General features: G+C 38.1%; 4 protein-coding genes and 1 pseudogene across 4 annotated transcripts; 1 reads left to right on the top strand and 4 right to left on the bottom strand.

Moving 5' to 3' along the window:
* Positions 1-3,793: 3,793 nt before the first annotated feature.
* Positions 3,794-4,626, bottom strand: LOC141826124 (uncharacterized). Its single transcript, XM_074713373.1, has 2 exons — positions 3,930-4,626; positions 3,794-3,822 (listed from the first exon to the last, which is right to left on the bottom strand). Exons 1-2 carry the CDS (start codon positions 4,609-4,611, stop codon positions 3,794-3,796), a joined length of 711 nt encoding a protein of 236 aa, XP_074569474.1. The 5' UTR covers positions 4,612-4,626.
* Positions 4,627-7,777: 3,151 nt separating this feature from the next.
* On the top strand, positions 7,778-9,720 carry LOC141828683 (protein SINE1-like). Its single transcript, XM_074716143.1, has 2 exons — positions 7,778-9,109; positions 9,208-9,720. Exons 1-2 carry the CDS (start codon positions 7,781-7,783, stop codon positions 9,718-9,720), a joined length of 1,842 nt encoding a protein of 613 aa, XP_074572244.1. The 5' UTR covers positions 7,778-7,780.
* A 2,993-nt stretch (positions 9,721-12,713) lies between these two features.
* LOC141828158 (photosynthetic NDH subunit of subcomplex B 2, chloroplastic) lies at positions 12,714-14,122 on the bottom strand. The gene is made up of 3 exons (XM_074715529.1): positions 13,646-14,122; positions 13,103-13,558; positions 12,714-13,009 (listed from the first exon to the last, which is right to left on the bottom strand). Exons 1-3 carry the CDS (start codon positions 14,036-14,038, stop codon positions 12,815-12,817), a joined length of 1,044 nt encoding a protein of 347 aa, XP_074571630.1. The 5' UTR covers positions 14,039-14,122; the 3' UTR covers positions 12,714-12,814.
* A 287-nt stretch (positions 14,123-14,409) lies between these two features.
* LOC141827238 (putative NAD(P)H dehydrogenase (quinone) FQR1-like 2) lies at positions 14,410-17,700 on the bottom strand. Its single transcript, XM_074714469.1, has 3 exons — positions 17,599-17,700; positions 15,310-15,390; positions 14,410-14,619 (listed from the first exon to the last, which is right to left on the bottom strand). Exons 1-3 carry the CDS (start codon positions 17,698-17,700, stop codon positions 14,410-14,412), a joined length of 393 nt encoding a protein of 130 aa, XP_074570570.1.
* Positions 17,701-19,368: 1,668 nt separating this feature from the next.
* On the bottom strand, positions 19,369-22,531 carry LOC141827236 (uncharacterized; annotated as a pseudogene).
* Positions 22,532-22,629: the final 98 nt, after the last annotated feature.

Here is a 22,629-nt window from a genome sequence, read left to right as displayed (position 1 = left end):
TTTTCCTAATGTTGAGAAATCTCAACGCATGCATCATCTATCCAATTCTTAAGAAACAAGAACAAAGATTCGGAAGCGTACCGGAATCCATCGCTAGCAGCCGAGGATGATCTTCCAAAAGGTGCAGAGTTCCTTAGGTTTCCGTAGTTTCTCTGACGATGGGGATTCAGAAAAATAATTCTGTCGCTCTGCCTTTTGGGGACCATAACCCCTTATAAAGATTGACATAATTCTAATTTGGCCCCTCATCAAATTAGAATTACAAAATGGTATCCACATTTATAATTCATAACGATTATGCCCTTAAGTCAAATTCCGAATAAAATTAGATCACATATTGACTTAATTATTTGATGACCATATATATTCATTTAATTATATAATTGTCCCATTATATGTTAACAATCTCCCACTGGACATATATATAATTAAAATGAATGATATATCCTTAGTGTGCACAATATTGTCATCAAATCCGAGGACATTCCTAACAATCTCGTCCATTAATCATATTAACATAGGATCAAAGCGGTCTTCGTTGTATCAATCACAACTAAACCTATCAATGGTCACATACATCAACATAACTAAATGACATAGATCAATCATGAATTTAGTGGCATGAAAATTACATGCAAGGTGATCTGTTCATGTCAATTTTCAACTGGTCCAACTTTAACTGTATTGAGATCAAACTTTAACATAATTGTACAAAGTGTAATGAACTGAATGATGCATTATTACTGATCAGAATAACAAACACATGAGTATCTATAAGACAAACTGAAAGACAATCAAAATTACAAACTCTCACTCAACCTAAAGAGATCATCCATCTCTAAAACTCCCATACGAGCAGTATGCTCAAGAAAGACATTAGGTGGCAAACCCTTTGTCAGGGGGTCAGCTACCATGGAGTTTGTACCCAAGTGTTCTATAGAAATCTGTCCACTTTGTACCCTTTCCTTCACAACTAGGGACTTGATGTCGATATGCTTTGACTTCGTTGAGCTCCTATTGTTGTTAGAATATAATACAGCTGATTTATTGTCACAAAATAATTTAAGGGGTCTTTCAATCCCTTCCAGAATACGCAGCTCCGTGACAAGACTCTTCAGCCATATTGCATGATTTGATGCCTCATAACATGCTACAAATTCTGCTGCCATGGTGGAGGAAGCTGTGAGTCCCTGTTTGGAACTCCTCCAAGAAATGGCTCCACCAGCCAACATGAAGACATAGCCCGAAGTGGATCTCAAACTATCTTGGCATCCTCCAAAATCAGAGTCAGAATACCCAATGATCTCAAGACTATCTGACCTCTGATACGTGAGCATGTAACCTCTAGTTCTCTTCAGATATCTCATAACCCTTTTAGCTGCTTTCCAGTGATCCATACCTGGGTTGCTTAAATATCTACCTAATACGCCAACTATGTACGCAATATCCGGACGCGTACAAACCTGAGCATACATAAGACTTCCAACTGCCGAAGCATATGGAATCTTTTACATTTCCTGAATTTCAAGATTTCCTTTAGGGCATTGTTTAAGACTTGATTTCGTCCCCCCCTAATCTAGGCCACCAAGATCTTCATCTCGAAATTTCTTGACAAAAAAATTCTTGGTTTGGTGCAATAAGCCTATATCATTTGTGGCAAGCAAAATGTCTGTGTTTACTTCATTTTGTGATACACACAATCATCAATTAAATTCGCTCCAAAACCAAATGAGAGAATTACCTCATGAAATTTATGGTACCACTGACGAGACGCTTGCTTAAGCCCATAGATGGATTTCTTTAATTTGCAAACCGTATTCTTTGGATCTCCTGACACAAAGTTTTCTGGTTGCACCATATAGATTGTTTCATCAATGTCTCCATTGAGAAACGCCGTCTTTACATCCATCTGATGTAGCTCCATATCAAAATGTGCAACAAGTGCCATGATTGTCCTAAAAGAGTCTTTGGTTGAAACCGGAGAAAAAGTCTCTTTATAGTCAATCCCATATTTTTGAGTAAAGCCTTTTGCCACAAGACGAGCTTTATACTTTTCCACATTACCTCTTGAATCCCTTTTGGTTTTAAAAATCCATTTACAACCAATAGGTTTCATACCTTCTGGTAATGGGACAAGTTCCCAAACTTTATTGTCTTGCATAGACTTATACTCTTCATTCATTGCATCAATCCACTTTTCTGAAATGGAACTATCCATGGCTTGACGAAAATTGATGGGATCATCTTCCGTCATACCAGGATCATCCTCATGTTCCTGAAGAAATACATAGTCATCCGACATAGTGCTTCTCCTTTCTCTTGTAGATCGCCGCAATGTCACTTGTTCCTCAATAGCTTCTTCTTGAGGTTGTTGAGTTTGCACCTCTGGAAGATTAACATTGTCTTGATTTTCTGGAATTATTCCGGTATTTTCAATGACCGGACGAGAATCCTGATCATTGTCCAAAGAAATCGGAATAGGAATCAACTCCTCGTTAACCGAAGTAGAAGTTGATTCTTCCTCAAAGACAAAATCTTTTATTTGATTCTTCCCCCCAAACTCAATATCCTCAAAAAATACAGCTGTACCGTCTCGAAAATCGATTTTAAGTTGGGATCATAAAATTTATAGCCCCTTGATCGCTCAGAATAGCCAATAAAATAGCTGCTAACTGTTTTGGGGTCCAATTTATCCGTATGAGGCTTATAAGGCCTTGCTTCAGCTGGACATCCCCAAACATGGAAATGCTTTAGGCTGGGTTTTCGCCCTAACCAAAGCTCATAAGGTGTTTTAGCAGCTGCTTTTGTTGGTACTCTATTGAGAATGTATGCTGCAGTTTTTAATGCCTCACCCCAGAGTGACTTTGGTAAGGAAGAATGGCTAACCATACTCCTTACCATATCCTGTAGAGTGCGATTTCGTCTTTCCGCTACACCATTCATGCTTGGAGAGCCCGGCATGGTGTATTGTGGAACGATACCACACTCCTCTAGGTATTTGGCAAAAGGCCCTGGACGTTGTTCACCTGAACCGTCATACCGACCGTAGTATTCACCACCACGATCGGACTTTACTTTCTTTATCTTTCTGTTGAGTTGATTTTCAACTTCAGCCTTAAATGACTTGAACACGTCCAATGTTTGAGCCTTTTCTTGAATAAGAAAAATGTATGCATATCTAGAGAAATCGTCTATGAATGATACGAAATAGCGTTGACCATTCCAAGAAGGAATTGGAAATGGCCCACATACATCCGTATGTATCAACTCAAGGACTTCCGTAGCTCTATACGCATTCAATTTTCTATCTTTGGTTTGTTTTCCTTTAATGCATTCAACACAGACATTAAAGTCCGTGAAATCAATGGAATTCAGGATCCCATCTGACACAAGACGTTCAACTCTATTTCTAGAGATGTGACCTAGACGTTTGTGCCATAATGCACCCGAAGTATTATCATTTAGTTTTCGTTTAGTACCTCTTGATTCAATGTTTAGGGTTTCATTATATGAAGCATTTGTATCAAGTAAATATAGATTGTCATATTGCATTAATGAACCGGTTCCAACAATTGAATTACCAATAGATAACTGAAACTGATTGTTTCCAAATGAACAAGAGTAACCAGATTTGTCCAAATAACAAACAGAAATTAAATTTCGTCTAAAAGACGGTACCACAAAAGTATCTATTAAATCCAAATAGTGACCAGTACTGAGTAACAATCTAAAGTGCCCTATTGCTTCAACTTCTACCGATTTTCCATCGCCCACAAAAATGCGTCTTTCAGCATCACTTGGCTTTCGGTAGTTCAGGCAACCCTGCATTGAAATACTGATGTTAGTAGTAGCACCGGAGTCTAACCACCAAGTATTTCTAGGTACTGAAGCTAAATTTACTTCAGAACAAACCAAATTAAGAAACATACCCTTTTTCTCGCGCCATGCACGATATTTGGTACATTCCTTCTTTATGTGTCCAGCCTTATTGCAAAAGAAACAATCTCCTTTATTTTGTTTCTTTGCATTTGGACCTGCAGCATCCACATTCTTCCTTTTCTTGCCCTTATCCTTAGAGGTGCTTGCTAGATGAGCACTTTCAGTCTTTTCTTGCTTCAATCTCTCTTCCTCTTGAACACAATGAGAGATCAGTTCATTCAAATTCCACGTTTCCTTTTGACAGTTAAAACTGACCTTAAAGTGGTTGAATTGAACTGGAAGAGAAATCAGAATGAGATGCACAAGTAACTCCTCATGCAAATCAAGCTTTAATGCCTTAAGTTTTGAAGCAAGATTGGACATCTCCATGATGTACTCCCTTATGTTACCATTGCCCTTATACTTCATTGAAATCAAGCTCTTAAGAATAGTGCTTGTTTCAGCCTTATCGCTTTTGGCAAAGCGCTTTTCAAGTTCTGCAAGGTAATCTTTAGCATTGGTGGTGTCCTTAGACACTGCACCCCTGAACACCTCCGGAATTGCACGCTTAATGATCATTAGACTCATGCGGTTAGAGCGTTCCCATTTCTCAAATTTAGCTTTCTCTTCAAGAGAGCTAGCTACCGTAGGAGTAGGGGGTTGCTCCGTCCGTATCGCAAGGTCCATGTCCATGCATCCGAGAACTATCTGAATGTTCTCCTTCCAGTCCTTAAAGTTGGAACCATTAAGGACCGGTATTAAATTTAAGTCGGCAGAGATATTTGCAACATTAACTGAAAAAAGAACAGAAAATAAACTGTAAATAACATGCACACTACTTTAATTTTCAATCTAGTTCAAAATAATTAGCAAACTCATCCAAGATATCTAATGCACCATTAATTTCAAGTCTTTAGACAGTAAAATTAACTGCTAGTAATATCCTTGTTGTAATAATCAAACACTAACAATAATGCACGACAAATAACAAACCCCTCTTTGGATTGATTTGTTATTTTCATGTGAAATACTTATAATTGTTACGTGTTTATTATCACAGGTAATCTATGTACTCCGGTCAATCATTGACCGTCCTTTGAGCCGATCAAGTGATCACATGGAAATACACAATTACAAACATTCAAAATTCAAAATTAAATAAACCAAATTAGAGAGGTCACTTTGGCAACATCATAATTCAACTTATTTAATTTGAATAAAGAACTATGCTAATTAAAGAATAAGATTTAATTTTCAATGTAAATAATATATTTACACCTTAACTCATACTATAATAATATCTCAATATTTTAGATAAAATTAAATTCAAATAATAGAGGTCATTTTGATGACATATAATTTAAATTTAATTCAATTTAAAATAATCGATATTAATGGAACCCATATAATCCATTTAAAATTTAAATCTATATTATAAAATAAGTTAATTAAATTATTTTATCAAAATAATTTAATTAAATTATTTTATTTAACTAATTAAATTACTGGATTGATTCTGTTTAATCATGCACGTGAATAAATAAAATAATTTAATTAAATTATTTTATTTAACTAATTAAATTTATGGATTATATGCATGTCTGTTTAATCGTGCAATGCCACGTCTGTGACCCAACGCACGTTTCTCCCACGACGCTATTTTCTTTCCCTTTTTTTTTTATTAACTTGATAATTAAAAAAAAACACAACGTTTCACGCCGTTCGCTGCAGTTCGGCCCGCCTGCGCGCTGCAGTTCGCCTGCCGCCGGTGCTGCATGCCTTGCCGACGCCGCTTGCCTTACCGGCGCCGGCACCAGGCCACCATTTCTTACTTTGTCGGCGTCACAGGGATCTCTCGCACGCAGACAGCGCCGGTGCATTGCGTGTTCGTCGTAGGCCAAACACGCAGTGAAATCGTGAAAAAACAGAACAACAAGAAGAACAATACGGTGTTGAGCGCATAGCAAGGTTAATTGTCATCTATGCACCGTATGAACATTTGCTGGAAACCAAATGTTTAATTGTCCAGTGGGACAATTAAAATATCTCAGGATAATCAATGATTTCATGATTTCTTAAGAATTTGGAAAAAACCTCGCTCTGATATCAATTGTTAGTATTTTCCTTAATGTTGAGAAATCTCAACGCATGAATCTGCTATCCAATTCTTAAGAAACAACAAGAACAAAATTCGGAAGCGTACCGGAATCCATCGCTAGCAGCCGAGGATGATCTTCCAAAAGGTGCAGAGTTCCTTAGGTTTCCGTAGTTTCTCTGACGATGGGGATTCAGAAAAATAATTCTGTCGCTCTGCCTTTTGGGGACCATAACCCCTTATAAAGATTGACATAATTCTAATTTGGCCCCTCATCAAATTAGAATTACAAAATGGTATCCACATTTATAATTCATAACGATTATGCCCTTAAGTCAAATTCCGAATAAAAATTAGATCACATATTGACTTAATTATTTGATGACCATATATATTCATTTAATTATATAATTGTCCCATTAGATACTAACATAATTAACTGAATGAGTTAATGAGTTCTACACATCTAAATTCACATCCAATAATACAAATCTTAATTATCATTAATTAGATCACTTAATAAGTTTTATCGTAATGACATAAACACTCAAGTTACAAAATAACGAATAAACCCAATAAATATCAAGATAAAATCCAACATCGAAAATTTATTCTAGGTATCAAACTAAATGAATGGGATAATTGTCATCTCATCCAATTTTTTTTTAAAATAAATAAATCATTAGAGCCCTTGCAATACCTCCCTTTAAACAATTGTCATCCATATCTCCTTTTGATTTATATTATTTAATAGAAAATATATCATTTAAATTATCCATAAATTGAAACAAATAAGATATCAAAATTTGGCATATACTATTTTCCATTTTCAATAATTTTAATCCAAATGCATCGGTTTTTTAAATCGATAATAATCAAACTCTTAAACATTTATTAAAAGAATTTAACCATGAAATTGATGATTTAACTTTTTTTTTAACCCTATCTTATATTTTACCCTTCATTTATATGCGGTCCACGCTTCAATCCTCATCGAAGAAAGATAAGAAATGGGAGACAGGGTGGATTCGGAAGCCCGCATAAAGGCCATTGTGGGGCTGCGCCTATGAACTCGAAAGCGAGACATAGTGGAGGGAAATTGAATCGTCTAGAATTCAAATGTAAGATTGACTCAGCCAAAATGGCAAAATGTGTAAATTCCGATCCCCGACATATAAAAGCTCACCAAAACCCTAAAAAAAATCGACTTATTCTATCCTCGTTTTTTGAATCCTTGACGACGCTCCTCTCTTCCACTTCCAGTTCCAGATCCAAAATCCAAACTCGTTTCTCGACTCACTGTGCGCCAGTAGTCCTCCTCTGCCGCATTCAGCGTGGCTGGAGTTTGAAGAAGGGAGCATTGCATTTGAGCTCAGATCGGCGTCATCCCCCCCTTTTTCTACCAGTCGAGGTGATTCTGAGTTTTACCATCTGTTTCTTCTACCCTCGTAAATTTTTCTTGAGTTTCCGCATTCTTCTATCTATTTCTCTCATCGGGTGAAGAACCAGCTTCCGTTTTACATATGCGTCGAAGATAGGATTTCTATTGGATGGAAATGAGCTATAAAGACTTGCCCTTGTTTCTTTTATATTTCCATTTTGGTGACGATTTTTGGAAATCTTACTTCCTTAAACGGCGCGTGATTCGTTGGCGCATCTTGATTCTCCCATAAATGAATGCTAACTACGAAAAGTTTTCTTTTTTCGTTTCTTTCTATATTACTTTGAGAATAATTCGTTGTTTGCCTGTATTTAGATCCTCGGCTTATGGGAAGAAGTCTCAGCCCGTTGCTCCGGCAGGAGCTTGCCAACCTCGACAAGGACGCAGATAGCCGACGATCCGCCATGAAAGCTCTTAAAACCTACGCCAAAGATTTGGACTCCAAAGCTATCCCGCACTTCCTCGCGGAAGTCTCAGACACCAATAGCGCACCTTCCGTTGAGTGTACAATCTCCCTCTATGAAGTTCTTGCCAGAGTCCACGGCAAAAACATCGTTCCTCAGATAGATAACATCATGTCCACCATCATGCACACCCTATCCTCCAGTGGAGGATCTTTTCCTCTCCACCAGGCCTGCTCCAAGGTAGTCCCTGCAATCGCCCGGTATGGAATCGATCCGTCAATGCAGGAAAATGAGAAGACGAGGATAATCTCCTCGCTTTGCAGGCCTCTTTCTGATGCTTTGATGGGCACGCAAGAGAGTCCTGCATCAGGGGCTGCACTCTGCTTGAAAGCCCTTGTTGAATCAGGAAATTGGAGGTTTGCATCAGATGAGATGGTGAATGAGGTCTGCTTGAAGGTTGCGGGGGCTTTGGAAGAAAAGGTGACCCAAACCAATGCCCATATGGGTTTGGTGATGGCCTTGGCAAAGCACAATGGCTTGATCGCTGAGGCTTTTGTGAGATCGCTTGTCCGTTCTGGCTTGCAGATATTAGCGACTGGTGCTTCTGAAAACAACTCCCAGAAGCGCCTCTCTGCAATTCAAATGATCCACTTCTTGATGAAGTGTGTCGATCCCAGAAGCATTGCCTCAGAGGTATTTAGGATAATTGATGTCATGGAGAAATGCCAAGCTGATGACAAGATGCCATTTGTGAGGGGAGCAGCATTTGAGGCGCTCCAGACCGCGAAAGCACTGGGCTCGCAGAAGGGATCGAGACATGAGATAAGTTCAAGTCCACTGGTCGGCTCCAACTTCCATAGGAGAAACGCGAAGAGTCCTTTGAGATCAAGAAATTTCTCTCCCGTTCGATTATGTTCCCCAGAGTCTCAGACTATTGAGTCTTGTGTCAACAATGATGCATTTGCTGATTCACCTGCTTCAGTTGTTCAAGCTCCTTGTGAAATTGCCCATAACGGAAGGGGTCCTTCTAGGAGGCTGTGGAACCATGATGACTGTGCTGTGGATGTTTCATTGAAGGATGGCTTGTTCTTAAAATCTTGTTCACGTATCGACGGCAAAGTCACCGATTTTGATCAGAGCTTTAAAGGTAAGCCGAGTGATCAAAGTGACGAAATTTTAGGAGATTTCTCTGGGTTTATGCAAGTCAGTGAGCCCAACTTAGCACGAGAAGATACCACTCCAAATCCTCAGGTTAGCAAAGAGATATTAACCAAAGCATTATTTATTTATTTTAAACAGATTAATCAAAATAGGCACTTTGTAAACTGATGATTGTGATGGTTTTACAGAGGTCCAGGCCACAGCTCACGATAGATGAGATCAAAATATACTCTACGCCAAGAAAGCTCATTAGATCTCTTCAGGGTTCAACTGGTAATAAGTCTGAGTGTACTAATAGTCTAAACAACAGCGTGCTAGTTAATCAGTCATCAAATGAGGTTGAATGGAAACAAACAGATATTGTTGGCAGTGATGGTCAGTCTCAAAATGTTACTGCCAACAGTGATGGAAGAAGATTTGAGAATGAGGGCCACTTGGGGATGCTGAACAATATCAAGGACAATAAAGAAGGGCAAGATGGCACTGAATCAGTTTCGTCTACTGCTGATGTCCTTGAAAGCAGCATGTGTGAAGTGTTGCATGGAGATCAGAATATATTAACTACGAACAGTAGAAGAGCAAACTATGGTACTACAATGCTAGGGTTTCTTTCAGGTGCATTTGTGGTACTTATTGCAATGATCTTTTTATCGATGATGACCGAGAGTGACGAGCCTCCCTATGGCTTGGTTCCTACTTGACATATGTTAATCTACAGCTTAGTTTGGTTCGTAGGTTGTCATCATGCACTTCCATTTTGCTGCGTGTTTAGAGTAATTGTTTGGTTGGAGTGTTTATGCAATGTGGGCTGGCTAACATTGCTTTTTTGCTTGAGTTATATCCAATTGCAATTATGAAGTCAATGTACTTTGACTTGAGATAACTTAGATATCTAAACTCACGTTATGATATTTGTGACTTGACCTTTGTGTGCTTTCATGTTCTCTCAACGTTATTGACCCATTTGTGTTGTGGAAACCTTAAAATATTTTGTTCTCATTCATCTAGGGCTATTCAAAAGTCTTTATAAAGTTTGGTTGCCCTTGTAGAAAATCAAATTCGAATATGAACTTGACAAGTGAACTTCTAGCATTCATGTGGAAATGGATAATACAGGCTAAGATTTCATGTTAATGTTAACAAATATGTAAAAGGAGATAAGGAGGAAGGGAGAAATAAAAATTTCAGTCATTTAGGATCTGTGTAGGGTGGGAAGTTAAAATCTCACTATTTATGTTGGATTTACATTGATAGAAGGAATTAAAATTAATAGTAAATTACAAATTTGAGTGCTATTTTTTCCTCCCAAAGGGGGAATAATGAGTATCGCCTAAATTTGCATGAAGATCTTTGTAACATGAATTGTATCCGTTTGGTTTTGTATGAAACCTGAAACCATGTTGTTCTGGCCAATTCATCATGGATGCTTCAAACACCGGTTCAGAACTGCTGACGTGCACGCTCCTCGAATAAAATCGCCAATAGAGGTGAAAGGACCTAAAATGCACTAAAAAAGAGAGAGTTAGAATGACGTTGACGGTCCCGGTAAACCATTCCGACGTTCAAGTTAGGATTCGGCGTGAGGAAGAAGTTTAATGACTTGGGGAAATTAGGATAAATGTGTGCGTACTTGTACTCATGGGCATGAGTTACCTTTTTATAGTAATTGATCTCTGAAATATTCGTAACCGTTTGAGAAATATTCTAAGATATTCGTTACAATTTTTTAGGAATATTCTGAAATATTTATTTAAGAAATATTTTGAGATATTTTCCTTATTCTTTGGGTGAACCGATTTTTGAATTTCTTAAACTTAAAAACGAATCGGTCTTATGACTTTATCCTTGATGAGATATCATCATCCCGCCGTATCACATGTATTTTCTGTTTTATATGATATCACACAACTTCAGCTTGATATTGCTTTAGGATTTAAAGTGCAAGACTGAAACACTAGTATCAGTATTTGGTTGAACTGAAAGTTGATACTGAATTTTGAGGTTTTGTATCTGTGTCAAGTGCTATGTTTCTGAAAAACTGATATGTTTGTCAAGTGTTGTGTTTCAGTCTTTTAGATTTATGTAAGCTTTAAGTGCTAGTTTGGATTAGGAGTGCAAATGAATCGAATCAAGTCGAATAGTATAAAAATATTAATATTTGATTTTAAACTTGAAAAATATATATGATATTTAAATTTGATTTGAAATTCAAAAATATAAATAATTTTGGTTTGAGCTTGGTTCGAAAAAAATTAGAGCTCGAGTTTGTTTGAATTGCTTGAACTTTGATTCAGGTAGAATTATATTATAGTTCAAAATGACTAAAATACAAATTGGGTTCAAATCATTTGAACTCTAATGTGAACATATTTAGAATAAAATTGTGTAACAATAATGAGTTTGATTCGAGTTTGACTCGCAAATAACTCATGAACAATCAAATGAAATATTATGGATTTGAATTTGATTTAAAAAATTATTGAAAGTTTACCTTGAATTTAATAATTTCAAATATAAATTAAATATTTTTTGAACCGGTCAAAAAGCTCAAAAAGTTTGCTTTTAACATGACCTTCAAATTTCAGTTATTGCTAAAATACACTTATTTTTTTTGTCTCAAAACCCCTCCTCTCTGTTACAAATTAACGGGAGGGTGTTAAAAATGTAGGATCCTCAAGGATGCCCACATCTCCACAATGACATGATATTTCCACTTTGGGCCTAAGCCCTCATGACTTTGCTCTGGGGCTCTCCTCAAAAGGCCTCATGCCAATAGAGATATCTTCCATCCTTTTAAACCCATGATCTTTTCCATGTGTTTTAGATGTGGGACTTTCTGCCCCTCGGTCCATGCCTGGTGTTTGATCCTCTTGATTCAAACACGGGAGCCCCCACTTCCTTTATTTTAAGGTTCAACCCACATAGTTAGATCCGGATCATGGCTCATCCGGCGGTTAGTCCGGTGATACCAATCCCCAAGGATGTCCACATCTCCACAATGACATGATATTGTCCACTTTGAGCCTAAGCCCTCATAGCTTTGCTCTTGGACTCTCCTCAAAAAGCCTCATGTCTATAGAGATATCTTCCATCCTTTTAAACACATGATCTTTTCTATGTGTTTTAGATGTGAGACTATTTTTGCATCCTTGCAACCCAACAAAAAAAGCAATTTGGGTCATTGACTGTGTGAGACCGTATTGTCTATTAGCGTTGTGTTTGGCGTTCGCCGTCATGTTAGAATCAGACATTTTGAAATCCTCTATTTTTTTTTAACACTTAGTTCTAACAGGGAGGAGACATGTTTTAAAATCAAATAAAAAGGCAACGAATATTTTGACAATATTAAAAATCAGAGACAGTATTGTTTAAAAGTAGCTAAATTTTAGAGGGCATTTTGAAAATTTTCTCTTAAGATTCTTTATCAGTTCCTGCTATGTTTTATTTTTGTGAAGTGCTGCAATTACATAGATATACGGAAAACATTGTTATTAGTTTTGCAAACAGCTTTTGAGCTTTTCTAAAAAGCTGCATTAGTTTCAGCTTGATACAGAAATTAACTGTTATCTCTTGAAACCTCGTTCTGAAATAGTTGTACTGAAAAAAAAAAACGATTGATAAAGTTAAACTGCTTCAGTGATGAAAAACAAACCATCATTACCGGTGTTTTGTGCTCAGATTGGTCTCAGATCTTAAACTGTGAGATATTCGTATGCGTAATCAGATGTCCGGCGATTCAATTCCTTTTTGTCAGAAAAAAATAAATATGGTATAAATTTATGCACATTCATCGATCTACAAATTATCATGCTCGATCATCTGAGCAGCTCTCCATTGCTCTTCTGGGTTCACAACTACAGGAACAAGCATTGAAGCGGAGCCGGTGCATATGAAGTAGTCCTTGCCAAATTTTTTAGAGAACGAGCCAGGAGAGCTCAGATAGATGTCCTCATACCCCATTCTTATCACCCTGAATCCAAGACCACTGCCCTGCAACATAAAATTGTGTTAAAATAGAACGCCTTTCAGTAGCAAATCGAACGGTAGTCGATACACAGGAGCGATGTGTATTTGTAAAATAACCTGATCGATGGTAGTGTACTTGGACGGCGGAGTGTTATAAATCCTCTTCACTCTCTCTTCAGGCGGCGCAGAATAAACCCTGCTCAATTTGCCTCTCAATATCGTATACAGATCATCCTCGACGGCCCATTCCTTGGCCTTGTCGCCAGCACCATTTCCAAAGCCGAGAGATTCCAGGAAGGAAGGAGGCTCCGGTTCCATGGCTTCTGCCGGAGACAAGACGGCGAAGCTTGAGGAGGGAGGTGGATGAGGGAGGTAGGAGCAGCCTCTGAGGCCGTGGATCGCACACCCGCGTCGGCTTTTGAACCTGAGGTGGTTCAGCATGGCGCTGCTGAGTTCCACTGGTTTCTTCCCCGTGTTCTTGAGGATGACCGCGGTAGCCATGCTCAGGGGGAAGAGGGAGATGACGTAGGTAATGTCCAGGGAGCCGTCTCCATTGGTGCAGCTCAACTCCACCTGCAATCCAAAATGGGATATAAAACCGTGCCCTAATTTTACCGAATTTGGGGGGAAAATGAGATCACTTAACATCTGAGTGAGTACCTGGACGGCGTCGAAGGAGTCCGAGTCGGCGTCCTTCACGACCCACTCCGACGCGCTCCAGGAAGAGCCACTAGAACTCGTCTTAAGAACTAACCCTAGGCCGCCTCGAAGGGCCTCGCCAGACTGTTCATTGCCCACAGTGAAGAGCACCTCCTCGAAGCCGTCGTCCTTCCAGTAGACCTTGGGCTTGTAGGACGTGATGAGGCCATCGGGGATCCGAATCTGGAGGGAGCTGCCGTTCCTGACGGAGAGCTCGACGCCAGAGTCGTTGAAGTTGATGCCCTTCCGGCCGAAGCGGTCCTGGAGAGACTCGGTTGCGGTGGTGAGAGGGACGGCGGAGGCGGATCGGATGGGCGCGGGCTTGGGGAGATGGAGAGAGAGGAGGGAGGCCATTGGAGAGTGGAGACTCCTCTGCTTCGCCCCCGGCGCTTCACTGCGACCTTACTATATCCACCTTGGCCGGGAATAGCGGTTGTAAATTGGAATCGCTGTTGCCTCCTTATCTGATGACGTTTTATTTCTTTTAACGCTCACGTTGCCACTTGCCCGAATCGTGTTGGTTGATTTCGCAGGCAGATGGGTCGATTAGGAACAAAGTAGCCGTCCGATTTCATGAAGTAGCTAGTTGCTTCTCAATTTTGCCTCGCCATGGCTTAAAGGGTTGATGTTGACCGTGGTTGTTATGCCGGTCGATGGCGAGGACAGAAAGAAACACTTTAAGAGGATCGCAACAAGCACTCGATAGGCGGCCACTGGTATACAGATCATGTATGCGCCATTTTGTTGACTACGGAAGCCATGTATTTTCCTTGGTATTCGGCAAGAGCAAGCTCCGCTTCACTTGCTTGCTTTGATCCATCACCGGAGAAAACACCAGCACCATAAGGAGAACCACCTCTGATTTCATCCATGCCGAGCATACCAGCACCAAAGGTGAACCCAGAGGGAACAAAGAGCATCCAATGGTGGGTTAACTAAGTTATGGCAATCCAACTACACAAGCAAAGTCCACCAAATAGCAAATATACAATATTATAAACATGTAATTGAGAATCGAGAGACATGTGGCCAAATAACTTTCAAGAATGTCAACTGAAGCAAATCGTAGTGTAAGCTGAGATGGCATGCTTTGGGAAAGCTTGATTAGAACTCAATTTATCTTAGCTTGACTCAAGTACAAATAAAAAAGTACTTTCTCAACATGATTGCTACCGTATATGCACCCAAGTTTACCTTTTTTATTTCTATTCTTATATTTTTCTATATCCCAAGATTAAATGGTAGATTAGGTACCGCAAGAATTTAGTGAGACTTAGTTTACCATCATGAAACAATCAGGTACTGGGTTCGTCCACTATAAATCTATAACAGTAACATGCACAATTCTCAAAGCTTCGAGAAAATATTCCAAGATCAAAGTACAATAAAGAGCAACAAATGTAGAACTTTGAGTTAGATTGCTTATGTGATGGAGGCAACAGAAATCCACTAAAGAGTATGCTGGCTGAGTGGCGTAGCATAGCATACTACTCCAGTACGCCTTTTTCTCGCCTGCTTAATCCTCATCGACGGCATGCCCGCGACGGGAAGAGCAGGGAAGATCACTTGTTCTAGTTCATTGCAAAAGGCATAACAAAAATCCATGCCAATATTTGAGAACTTACACGAACTTGCGAAGGCAGCGCACTGTGTCCGAAATCTGAAATCTTAAGAACACCAGTAGCATCCAGCAGCAGATTCTCAAGCTGTTATGAATTCCAAGCAAGGGAGTAGAAACAAGTAAACCCAAACAAAATTTGCAAATTCATCATTTATATATTGCTAACAGAACTAGGCACAAAACTATCATCGACCTTGATATCGTGATGGAAGATGCCTCTACTATGACAGTAATCAACAGCATTGATCAATTGTTGAAAGTACTTTCTAACTTTGCCTTCCTTTAATTTTCCATTCCGAGCCTAAGTCACAAGTCTTCAAGGTATTATATGTATGTGAAAGGTATGATACCATCTGAAGTATATCACAAGAGTGTTAATACTATCTATCTTACAATTGTGTCCAAGAGTTCGCTACCATCTACAAATTCTAAAACCAAGTATGTCTTCGTCTTGCTGGCTATGACCTACAAAATGAGATTCGAGCTGTAAGATATCAGCTCTATACTGAATCACATTGTCAATGAACTATATATCACTGTCAGTATACAAGAAATGGTATATGGAACATCACTATATTAATCCTTTGAGTTTATATAATAATAGAGATTTGTATCTCACCTCATGCATCTGTATAACATTTGGATGTCTAATTAGTTTCATAGTTGAGACTTTTCATTTTATTTGTAGAGAATTTATCAATCGTCATCACAAATAAACTTAACAGTTTCATTGAAGGAAGCTTATGTTATATTTAAGAGGTGTCCTAAAATAATCGTTTTATGATTATACTATTAATTGAATAAATAAAAATTTATTATTTGAGTGTATATTCTCTATGTGTTTGATTGGATGTTAAACTCATTTACTGAATATTTGCAATACGATTCATAGCATGAGAGAATTTGTAATTGATCACAACTTGTGAGCACCTTTACATGTGCAATTATGAATGTATTAAAATTATCCTTAGTCGATGAATTGATGAATATGGACGTCATTAATTCTGTTGAGACTAGCACATTTTTAAATTCCTTGGTTTGTCAAGTAGCTGTTCTCACTGGCTGGAGACATTGAATATTGAGAGTTAAACGTAGATGCAAGTTAAAGATAACTAATTCATTGGAGTGACTTGTCTTGAGACTTCATATGGTTCTATGCATATGTCAATGAAATCTCAGTATAGTTTAAGTGTGAGTTTCCTTTGACTTGTGGTATTCAAGTCATTTTGGTCATAAAGTTTTAACGAGATATGGATATGGGATGATTGGGTATAAGTCAAAGTGCCCCAAGGTGTTTGAATAGTCTACAGAAGATTCACTGCTCTTTATAAAAAGAGACGTATGCCCTGCGACCGCTTGTTAGGATTGTTACTGAAAGTCTTTGGCCAAAGCATCACATGTCAAGAGTATGACACTCTTGGACACATGTACAAGTAACTTGAATCCATAGGACAAGAAAGTAAGCTTGGACTAGATGTGACGTAGTTAGCTTAGTGGGGATGACACACATAGACCATGTCTTGAACTAAGTGAATATAAGAGGGTGAAAGGAACGAGATACGTTTCATTATAGTTGTTGAAGGATTTAGAAATGGTTCTGCAATCAATCATTGATTTTTCAATCAATTGGGGAACATGATATACTACTAGGTGCCACTTATAATTGTTTTGTAATTAATGATTAATTATGGATGACCAACATAATCGGGAACCTATTGGGTCACACGCATTATAAATTTCTCTTAAGGACTTAAAATGAGTTTGAAAATTTGATTCTCAGTTCGAGAGAAAGAAAGTTTGGTTGGACCGGACAAAGGATAAAATGATGGACTTCGTCTTACGAAGACAAAGTGAACTAACTTAGTTTGATTTATGATGGAAGATATTTTGGCAAAACAGAAGAGATGAGGGGTTTCATCTTGTGAAGACGAAATGAACAAACTGATTTGGATCAAATCGTAGATCCTTTGATTATTGAACCAAGCGATTTAATTTTGAACCAAAATAAATCTGATTTGCTACAATACTGGTTCAATCCGGTTCACTACAGTAAACTTGGGATAAATGCAGTACAGTCTCGATTTATTTTTTCTTTTTCAAGTTTTTCCTCCGTTCAGCCGATCGCGCGCACAAAAGAAGATCGCGACCTTCTCCGCGAGCAATCCCGCGTCCACCGGTGAGGAAATCGAGTGGGTCGCGATAAAAACCTCATTGCTGGCCGCGTGGAAGGAGAGAGGTCTAAACCCTAGCCTGCCGCCACCTGCCTTCTTCCTCACGAGGATCGCTGCTTTACCATTGCTGTCAGCCGCCTCCTGATTCTCCCAAATTGTGATGAATAGGGGCTCCCAAAAATCACGATCGAGCGCACGACGTCTTCCTGATCAACCTCCTCCATTCCGAGCATCGAAGTTGCGGCAGCGGTGGTTGTCAACCAAGGTGGAAACCTAATCGCGATTTGGAAATCGCGGTTCTCTCATTTTCCTTGATCGCCCGTGACACCGACCTCTTTTTTATCGAGAGTATCGCCGACCTGCCTTTAGTCATGTGCATGCCTTCCTGGTTGAGTTGCTCGTGACACTGGCCTCTTCTCTGCCTAGAGCATCGTTGACCTGCCTTTACTCGTGCGCCTGCCTTCCTGGATGAGTTGCACGTGACTGGCCTCTCCTTTATCGAGCGTGACGGTCTCTTGAGCGCCGTCCCATTCTCTCTCTCGAGAGTGACAGGCGGTAGAGGGAGTGCTGCCCTGCCTTCCTGATTGTGGTTGTCTTCCTGATTAGGCGGCCGATCGCGAGAGTGCCACTGATTTCGTCTCGCATTTCTTCTTATATTCTCCCAATTGCATAGCCCGATGTTAGACACCGGCAGTCCAGCTTCTCCTGCGGTTGCCAATTGATGGAGGGAAAAATAAAACCTAAGTTTCAACCGGTGTTGGACGCCGATAGTCATGTTTCCATTGCTATTCCGTTGCTAAAAGGCATTAATGATCGAATAGCGATGAAATTTTTTAGTCACTATATTTTTGATCACTGACGTCAATTAACGACAAAATTAAAATCTCGTCGCTAATTAGCGACGAAATAATAAATTCCATTGCTATATTTAGTGATGGAATTTTATTTTCGTAGCTAAATGTAGCGATGGAAAGCTAAATTCCGTCGCTACACATTGCGACAGAAATTTAAATTTTCATCGTTAAATTTAACGACAGAATTTATGATTTCGTCATTAATTAGCGATAAAATTTTAATTCAGTCACAAACACGGCAAACGAAAATACTGTTTCGTCTCAGTTCTAGCGACGGATATTTATTTTTGCCGCTATATTTAGCGACGGAATGCTAAAGTCCATCGCTAATTAGTGGTAGAAATTTAAATTTCCATCACTAAATGTAGCGATGGAATTTAGTTTTTTGTCACTAAGTAGTGACGGAAATTTAAATTTCCGTCGCTAAATATAGTGACGAAATTTAATTTTAGTGGCAGAAATTTAAATTTTCATCACTAATATTTAGAAAATTTGCTAAAGTTTTCCAGTTTATCCCTATTCCCTATTTACATATACAAATATCTGAAACTATCACAAGCGATAGTTTAATAGGGATAAACAACACATTACAACACAACATATTAAATCACAACATATTAAACATGAATCTCAAACAACTTTTTAAACACAACAATCTAATCACAAAATAATTTAACTTAACATATTTAATATCTGAAACAAATGAATCACTATACAAGTTCTCAATCTCTTAAATTGATTCAGTCACAACATATAAAACATAACATATCAAATATCTGAACGAAACTAATTAAATCACAATACAAATACAAATATCAAATATCTGAATACAAAGATCTTAATATAATGATACTATATCAAATGTTTAAATACAATCAAACCTATGAAAAATATCTAAACTCACCAAGTCAAAGTATCTAATCCTGCAACAAATATAATAAGATAGATTAGTAATACATAAATGATATGTATCTATTTTGAAAATGTATCGAGTCATAATTAAAAAAAATTATAAATTTTAACATACCTCACAAGCAACTACTGATCAGTGTCATCAAGGTCTTGAGTCTCCTGTGAGTCAAAGCCATGCGACCACTGCGACGTTTGACTCATGCCAGCTATGAATTCGTGCATCTCTCCCGCAATATCCTTGTATGACAATTGAGCTTGGCGAGACTCTTGAAATGCCACCTCTAATGTGGAGAGTCGATTCTTTAATTCTTGATTTTCTTACTCTAGAGTTTCTACCTTAGTAGATGATCCGTTGGGACGACCCCTAGCTTTAGGGGCCATCACACAGTCATATACGACTCTCGCTTAGGACCCTAGACTATAGAGGGTGGAACTCTTCTTCCTCCCACCGACCATATCATAATATATCTCATTAACCTAGTTGGTGGAGAGAGTTTGTATCTCACCTCCCTCTCTATTTGGCTAAGATGCCTGTGCAACTTGTTGGGTTGCAAGGGTGCAAACATAGTCCCACATCTAAAACACATGGGAAAGATCATGGATTTAAAAGGATGGAAAGTATCTCTATTGGCATGAGGCCTTTTGGGGAGAGCCTAAGAACAAAACCATGAGGGCTTAGGCCCAAAGTGGACAATATCATGCCATTGTGGAGATGTGGACATTCTTTAGACCCAACAATTGGTATCAGAGCGAGGCCGCTCTTCATCGGACTAACCGCCGGATGAGCCATGATCCAGATCTAACCATGTGGGGACCCTTGGGGAAAACAAAGGAAGTAGGGGAGGCTCGGACCATGAGGGACATGGCAGCCGGACCATGAGGGACATGACAGCCGGACCATGAGGGACATGGCAGCCGGACCATGAGAAATGGTAGCGGTGCTTCCAGTGGTCCTTTGTTTGAGGGGAGGATTGTTGGGTTGTAAGGGTGCAAACATAGTCCCACATCTAAAACACATGGGAAAGATCATGAGTTTAAAAGGATGGAAAGTATCTCCATTGGCATGAGGCCTTTTGGGGAGAGCCCAAGAACAAAACCATGAGGGCTTAGGCCCAAAGTGGACAATATCATGCCATTGTGGAGATGTAGACATTTTTTAGACCCAACACAACTTTGGCAACCATTTTAGTCTGTTTAAAAATAAATTCATATAAAATATAAAATTAAAAAAAGTAATCATTTATAACAGTTAAATAAATTCAAAATTTAAAATCTTACGTCTAATGTCTGCGATCGTGGATCGATAAATGTGTCATCCTTAGATTTTTATGTCTTAGTAAAAATCTTCCAATAAGTAGGAGGTCGCTATAGCTCATGCTCCTGAAGATTAAAAAATATAATTAAATCAAAATAAATCATTATTAATTAAATAATTCTAAGATAAATATATTAATTGTAAACTCATTAAGTCTAAGACATGCTCAACGATGGAACGGGATCTAGCTTTATGCTTTGTGGATCCGATGCTAGAGCCAGCCAGCTCGGTGTTTCTATTGGCTCAAGCTGTTGCTGAATTTGACTGTCATCTTTCTGCAGCCCAGATGACTTACCATGCATCCCAAATATCAACTGGGATGAAAGATAGTCTTATGCCTTTTTTTCTGCATTTATATAACAGATCTTTGTATAGTTTGACACATGTATTATTCTAAGTTTCTTTAAATTCCTCCTCAGGTATATTTTTTCTAAAAAAAAGTATTCAATTAGTATAAACAAATATAACTTTTGATAATAAAAATGACTTACCAAAACTTATCGTAGTAAAAGTTTCGCATGCCCTCGTCGATATGCCTCCAACTAATACCTGAAAGACAAACTCTCTCATGAAATTTACTACATATATAGGCTACAACTCGGTGACCATCTGAAGTAAAACTGCATTAAAATGAAATATTAGACATATGGTATAAAAAATTTTATGAATTTAAAAGTACTAATAACACAAATACTTACTATCTTCCAATAACTCACAAGATAGTCTGACCACCGAGTGCTACTGTTTGGTCTAACATATCTATATCTACAAAATAATATTATAGCATAAACATACTAGAAATAATAATAAAATCTAAATCAAAGATAAAAAATAAAAATTAAGGTTCGCAAGTGAAAAAAAAACTCTGCAAAGATACGAGGAAAGGAGTATCATCAAAAGTAGTTGATCTGCACAACAGAAGCATCAGACACCATATTCCTTGGTTTTATCTACTTCATGGTATAAACAAGCTGTAAACTTTGAGGAGCCATGAATTTTCAAGGGATAAAGGTTTATCTACAAATATTAACTATCGAATACATCTATGTGTATGTCTTGTTAGCATAAAAGAAAAGAGAGAAAGAAAGTAATATACAAAAAATAATGTATGGCCTCTCTATCAATAAGATCATGCAAATTGGAGTTGACTTTAAAGCGGATAAGGAAAAAAATATACTTCTCTTATCCATAATGAAACCATATCAGAACTTGCACATAGTTGCCAAAATTGCATTTCTCAATGATAATTTGAGAACACTTATACGGTATAATTCAAAGAGCATTCAATTCAGATGTTACAGGCAGTGACAAATTGCATTAAAGGAAGGTTGTAACAAAATGCATTAAAGAAAAGGAGCAAATAAGTATCCTCTACCTTGGATTGTTGATTTATCTGACTAACTTAAGGATATTTGCATGCACTTAAATATTGATTTGAGATTAGTACAATCTTGTGCACCACTAGCCAAAATTCATTACTTCTATATGGATATATACGATCCGTGTAAGTACTTTTTCATTTTTCAAATAAAAAATATTGCTCATATTACGAATATGAGACTATTTTTCTGAACGCACATACTACAATAGTGTATAAGCAATGAAGCTCTGGTATCTGGAACTCACCACAATCACATCTACAACTCTCCATATCAACTATATAAGAGGATGTAGAAATCATTACCTACATTTTTGTTCTTGCTATGTATATACTACATAGTATCCAATTCTTCGTCTCTTAATTTCAATCTCCTTCACAGTAAATAGCATTAAAGGACCGGTCGAATTAGGCATTTCCTCCCTATGATTATAAAACTATTGTATAATTTTCCTCCATGTGTTATTTATCAGTCCTATTATTGGGAGTTCTCAAGTATCTTTGAATAATGCATTCATACTTTCAGAATAATTCGTGGTCAGCATTTGCCCATTTTGTAGGCTCAACATTTTGCAGCCATCTATAAGCATCCGCATGTTTCTCTAACATCCTCTATATGATTTGATCATACTCAAAAATTGTATTTGCTTTAGCTGCAGCCCAAAACAATCCTAATGCAGGTCTATCTCGAGTG

This window comes from Curcuma longa, chromosome 4 (assembly GCF_044706935.1).
Source record: "Curcuma longa cultivar G26 ecotype Majalengka, Jawa Barat chromosome 4, ITB_CL_G26_1.1, whole genome shotgun sequence".
Classification (NCBI taxonomy): domain Eukaryota; kingdom Viridiplantae; phylum Streptophyta; class Magnoliopsida; order Zingiberales; family Zingiberaceae; genus Curcuma; species Curcuma longa.
The sequence above is the reverse complement of the archived record's forward strand: the minus strand, read 5'-3'. Positions and strand labels throughout refer to the sequence as shown.